Source organism: Marmota marmota, unplaced genomic scaffold (assembly GCF_001458135.2).
Source record: "Marmota marmota marmota unplaced genomic scaffold, marMar, whole genome shotgun sequence".
Taxonomy (NCBI): Eukaryota; Metazoa; Chordata; class Mammalia; order Rodentia; family Sciuridae; genus Marmota; species Marmota marmota.
Window position 1 is genome coordinate 19,175,364 of NW_025999842.1, and position 6,560 is coordinate 19,181,923.

General features: G+C 38.1%; 1 protein-coding gene across 1 annotated transcript; it reads left to right on the forward strand.

The window, feature by feature from the left end:
- The first annotated feature begins 6 nt into the window (after positions 1-6).
- On the forward strand, positions 7-5,837 carry Pou3f2 (POU class 3 homeobox 2). Its single transcript, XM_015497123.2, has one exon. The coding sequence runs from the start codon at positions 57-59 to the stop codon at positions 426-428; it is 372 nt and encodes a 123-aa protein (XP_015352609.1). The 5' UTR covers positions 7-56; the 3' UTR covers positions 429-5,837.
- Positions 5,838-6,560: the final 723 nt, after the last annotated feature.

Sequence of the window (6,560 nt, forward strand, 5' to 3'; positions counted from 1 at the left end):
TGTTCTCGCAGACCACCATCTGCAGGTTTGAGGCCCTGCAGCTGAGCTTCAAGAACATGTGCAAGCTGAAGCCTTTGTTGAACAAGTGGTTGGAAGAGGCAGACTCATCCTCGGGCAGCCCCACAAGCATAGACAAGATCGCAGCGCAGGGGCGCAAGCGGAAAAAGCGGACCTCCATCGAGGTGAGCGTCAAGGGGGCTCTGGAGAGCCATTTCCTCAAATGCCCCAAGCCCTCGGCCCAGGAGATCACCTCCCTCGCGGACAGCTTACAGCTGGAGAAGGAGGTGGTGAGAGTTTGGTTTTGTAACAGGAGACAGAAAGAGAAAAGGATGACCCCTCCCGGAGGGACTCTGCCGGGCGCCGAGGATGTGTACGGGGGGAGTAGGGACACGCCACCACACCACGGGGTGCAGACGCCGGTCCAGTGAACTCGAGCGGGGGGGTGGGGGGGGAGGGGCAGAGCGCGGGGCTCCCCCTCCCCTTCGGCCCACGGTCCTTTCCGGACCTCTGTTCCCTCTCTAACTTTTGATTGTTCTTTTTATTTTTAATTATTATTTCCCCGTCCCTTAAAAAGAAAAAAAATAAGGAAAAAGGAAAGCAACTAAGACACTGGACTATCCTATAAACGATAGCAGGTGTAATGATGTGTTTTGACCTTTACAGGCGAGTACCCAGGCAATGAAGTAGAGTGTCTCCTAGAGAGAGTGAGAAGAGTGTGTGTTTGTGTGCGTGAAAGAGAGAAAGAGAGGTGGCAAGCACTGAGATAAATACCTGGCAAAACTAAATAAATTACCAAAAAGAAAAAGAAACCCACCAAACCATGATAAACACAAAACTGCAGCTCCCTCATGCTTGATGCTTGGAGTTGGGACATGCTGCTGTGTTTATTTAATGTGGATTCCCATCAGGAAAGAGGAAAAAAATCACACATTCTTTGATATAGGCAAAATTTAACCACATAAATTTGCACTGCAAGAAAATTGAAGTTTACATGAACAAATTCATAAACATATTTTTTCTTTTAATCCCCACGGTTAATTTTGGAATTGCCGTTTTGGTTTGGTTTTGCTTTGCTTTGCTTACTCAGTAGAGAGAATTGAAGCCAGTTCTTGGCCGCTCTCCATTTCTAGTTCTTGTATTGCCCCTTCTTACTGTTTGTGAAGTTTGATTACCTTCATATTCCCTTTGAATTGATGTAACATTTATTTGTTCTTTTTACCAAAGCAAAATGATTGAATTCATACAAAAGAAAAAAAAAACCTAATTGCTTGCTTTGGGGAAATGTGTATGGTCTACACACTTTATCCAAGGCAAGACTCTAGTTTAGAATATAAAAATAAGAGTCAAGCATTGGTTTTCTTACCACCCACAAAGTAAACTTCATTTTCAGGCAGTGTTTCTGGGGGAGGTTATACAGGGGAGAAAAAGAAAAATCAATAGTGAGTGACTGATTGCTTCATTTTATCAGGCGGGCCCATTGTGAAAGAGCTCAAAGGAAACGTGGAGGTTAAATATATTTCCAGAGTTGTCCAACAGAAAGAAAGTGGCACTTTGAAGAGAGCTAAGTGAATATATATCTTCAGCTACCCCCATATAGTTCTCTGCTTTTAGTTTTAATAACTTAATTATGAGAAATTATTTGTGCTGACTGCAGCAACTAAACTTTGTTCCTCAAATTGTCTTTTTTTTTAAGCATAAATAACATAACCCAGGAACTCAATGCTGTATGCACATACTGTGTTTCTTAGCACACAAATACCCATATGCATACATAGACCATAGACTGGATTTGTCCTCACTAGTTCATTTGTTTATCAGTCATATTTAGGGGTCCCAGATCTTCTTTCCCTCTAACTTATTACAGAAAATACCAATTTCACTTGGACTGCTCCTCCCTTCAATAAGGAAGCCAAATGAAGTGAAAATAAAATGCCATTTTCAATCCTTCCTCTCTCCCCTTTGTTAATAGTTTTAAGTGCATTTTTTTTTTTTTTACCTTATCTTGATGGAAAACAGTTAACTCCCAACACAAAAAAACTCTACTGGAAAGTGTAGGTGAAAACAAACAAACAAACTTGTAACTGTATTGAAAATAAATACCATTAAACTGTGATCAGTTAAAATTTTAAAAATAATAATCAGCACAAAAGGGCGCTAAAAGGGAAGACACTTTTTATTAACCTTAAAAGTTTGGGGCTTTTTTTCCTGGCTAGGAGTAGATAAATGTTTATTTTAAAAGTTGAATTTTCACTACATAAAATTATGGTTCAGCATCAGATTAGTATTGCACTCAGTAGTTAAGGTTTTAGAAAATATGCTTTATACAGTATTGTCTTTCCAAACACCTGTGATTGTTTCATTTTCAATGTTTTTGCAAGATAAATGGTGACTTATAATGGGCATATTCATTTGCCTGTATTTCATTTCCCCCAATGAATGTCACAAGTAGATGGGCACCAGAGCTGCTTTGGGTACATCACTCTGCTTGTTCCTGAGGTGTGGGGTCTGGCCTTCAGTGAAGCAATCCAGAGCAGGGCAGAGAGCTAATGGTAAAGGGAGGAAATGAATTTTCAGATACTTATTACCAAGTAGGTAAGGTCAGAAGCTGGAGTTCAGGGGATGTTTCTACAGTTCCTCTAGCTCTCATAGGTTTACTAAGATGAAAGTTACCACTGAACCTTACCACAATGTATATATGTTTAATATCTGTCTTTTGAAATGCAGAAATAGTTTAAATGTTTCTTTGTCTATTTTTCTTTTTTTTTTAATGCTACCCAGGGAAATATTTTCATATCATTTTTAAGTGGCCTGCCTCAATGTATATTTATTTCTTTTGAAGCAAAAAGGTTCTGGAAACTGTTTTTCTGTAGCTTTAAATGAGTAGGTGAGCAAAATCTATATGGGATGTAATTTTTTTGTTCAGTCTCTTTAAAAATACTTTGTTTTGGTACATTTGGTTGTGCTTGTGGGGAAAATAAAAGCGCAGAGATCCTTATATATTTATGTTAAAGTAATATTTTATTATTACATAAAACAGAAATGCACAATACCTTCATAGTTTGTTCTAATTATTGAAATATCTTTATTTTATTTTTAAAGATAGTGCCAAGTTTTAAGGGAAAAAAAAAAAAAACCTTTAGACCTTATACTGACTGAGTTGAGTTGTGTGTAAAACACCTCCCTTCCTTTATACTTCATGAAGTTTTGGAATAAATTTTATGCATATAGTGCCAGGTTTCATGTTTATAACTTTCAGAAGCTTTTTTTTTTTTTTTAAATGAAGACTACTGTTCTGATTTACTTTTCTTTGCAAAACTATCATCAGTTCCAAACCTTTCAGTCACTATGCCTGTAGCATTAAATTGAAATGGTCACTGGATTTGAGCTTCATTTTGTTTGCCATTTCATGGTCTGACAAAGAGATGTTTGCCCTGTAAATATATGCAGATATTACTGCATTTTCTTTCCAGGTTAGATATACCTTATCCAATTGGGCTGTTGAGGGAACATCAACTGAACTACATAATTCAGGATCTGCAGAAAAGCAGGGCTTAGTTAGAAGATTATTCCTCTTAATAACTAACAAATATTTTTCAACAAAGAATAACTCGGACAATATGCTATGTGCGTGTTTACCAAATGATTAGAAGTAGATTCTATATATTATTAATGTTAGGTTTACAGGAAAAGATAGATTTTGCAGTGGTCTATACTTTAGTGTCTGTTTCTTATCAAACAAACGGGCTCTAAAATAAGAAGCAGGGGGCATGTATGGGAGAAATTAAGCCATAATGCTAACAGATTCTTTCATTCTTAGAACACTATCATTTAAAAAAAAAATCAGTTTTAAGCTTAGTGAGACTTCCAAGCAGACTTGAGTTAGTTTACAAGTTTGTTGATGTATTTAAACTCCTCCTTGGAACATTGGTTTAAGTATAAATGTTCATTTAGAAAGGTAGTTTCTGGGCTTATTACATCTGATCATCTTTTCTAACTCCTAGTCAATATTACATGGGTCCCAAACAGATTCAGCCAAATGATCTTATCAATAGTCTGAACAAGAAGTGACAGAAAGAAGAAGTGTTTTGTGACCGCAGACATGCTGATGGGTAAAATGTTTAAGTTGGATATAGATTTGAGTTCTGGGTCAATATCCCTTCACTGTAGGCAGAAAACAAGCAGCATCTGCCCTCTGCAGGGCATTTCAGTGGACCTTGAGAAGGAATTTTTGCTCTTAACCACAGGGGCTACTCCTGGAAAACATCACATGTTAAGCGGACACATCATGGTCTTGACCCAGGCTTGCCATTCAGATCCTAAAGCTACTAGGGTAGTTTCCATGCCAGTTAGGGAAGGTATTACACCTATGGTGAAAAACTATCATGGCCACTGGGAGAAATCTGTAGGGCATTCATTCCTAGGATGTGGGCTTAGCCACAACGACGTACCCTTTCTTTCTCCTAAAGACAATAATGCAGAATATAGCCATCCTGATAGAACTCTTATGTTTCTTTAAAATATGTCACTTTTTAGATTTATAATATAAGATAGGGGGAAATGATCATGTGGGAAAGAGTTATGTGAAGGTCAGATGGAGGGAATGGCCACAAATAATATTATGCTTGGCATTTCTAAACATTCTCGGTTCCCACGAAGTAACCTCCTTTATATTTCAGATGGCAGCAACAAAAGCACTCTTCTCCTTTCCCTCCTGCTCCTACCAAGGGAGGTCACACACTGGTTGGCAAAATTTTCTGGTAAAATAATTTTGATAAAAGCACTCATCTTTCTACTTATTTCTTCAAAAGCAACTAATAAAGAGATGCAAAAGCAACAACAAGGGGATGACATTTGGGTGCCTTGGTACCCACATGTGTATGTCTATTTGTTGCATTCACTTACTTGCCTTTTATTTTTCTTAGTATGGCAGCATCTTGGATAGTGCTGGGGAGTGGGATGAAATTACCCTTTTATCACTCCTTTCTGTGACATGTCTTTGTGATTTTTTCAACCAATTCATAGAACTCTGTTCTAGATTCTATTGAATTCCTACAGAAGTTAAAGAATGAGGTAAAGAATGGAGCTTGTACAGAAAGAGAAAGGATGGTGAAGTGAGGGTTTCTTTGGGTCTGCTTGTATATTTTAGTGGATAAGGCAAAGGGACAGTGTTTATCTAAAATGAAAGAGAAAGAAGCATATTGAAGTACTATGAATCTTAACGATATGATGAAATGGGATGTACAGCTAAATTTTATATAAATATTTTCCCTATTCAGGAAAGTTTACTTTTTCAATGATGCATAGCCTCTTAACAGGGGACAGATGGTAGCAGCAGAGAACCAGGGCTTCTGATACCTATTCCCACTACTTGATTCGGGATGGAAAACAATGTAAAAGTGGCAGGGACCTGCCATCCAGTTAGCAAATCAAAGAATCAACTGGCCCATATTTGCAGAACTTGGGCTAGTGTTATTTTAATGCCCCCTTACCCAGAGAGGAGTATGGGATTGCCAGAAAATGGCTTTTTAGTTTTCTTTAAGGCTTTGCTTGGTTATGGAGTAAAGAAACAGAATATTTTCACATTGTTCTGGTGTTTGGTGGGAAGCTAGGAAATTTGTTTCCTCCTCTTTTATAAAAAAAAAAAAGAAAAGTTAATTAACTTTATCATGTAATACCTTTCCTTTACCTTAATAACACCTCTGCAATAACGCCTCCGCTTGGCTTAGCTCTTAGAGGTTTTAGAAACAGTATCATACATGTCCCATCAAAACAATCCTGGTCTCTTATTGTTCCTAGAATTCTGATTGTTGGTAACATTAAGATGTATTTCCTTTTTTTAAAAAAAATGTCTGAAATGTTATTTAATACACCAGTAAAAGTGCATCTATATCTTAAAGTTTATTCCTTCCATGTCTTTTTGAGTTTTTATAGCTCTTTGTCTGGAATTGGGGAGGGGGGGCGACTTCCGTATGCGGCTTGTGCACGAAGAGCTTGGGCTCTGAAAGGGTCTGTAGTTGGCGGCAAACAGCCCTCTGCTCTTAGAATGGGGAGTTGTCATCCAGGAGAGAGAGAGAGAGAGAGAGAGAGAGAGAGAGAGAGAGAGAGAGAGAGAGAGAAAGGAGAAGAGGAAATAAATGCCCCCACAAAGACATAGTTGTCACTGATTTTAGAAAGACAGGGAAGGGTTAGGACCCCATCTGAGCGATATGGAAGGGATTTTGATTGTTATGAATTAACACTGAGTGTGCCAAACAACGCCAATAGGAAACCTTGCTGTGGAGTAAACTTGAACCTGTGCCCTTTTTTATTTGGGTCATATATTTTTCCTCCCACCAGCATTTCTTCTGGATTTGTTGTTTAAAAAAGAAAAGGAAAAGCCACACATCGAAAAATATGGACACAGAGTTCTGCAGCAGAGTGGGAAAAAGAAAGTTTCTTGTGGGTTTGTAACAAATTAGCCATTGTAAATCACAGGGCTTTAAGGAAAATCCATGTGGAAAGTGATGGGGGCTCTTTCCCTCCTCCTGTTAAGAAATCTCATTCTATCAGAGGAATTTTAT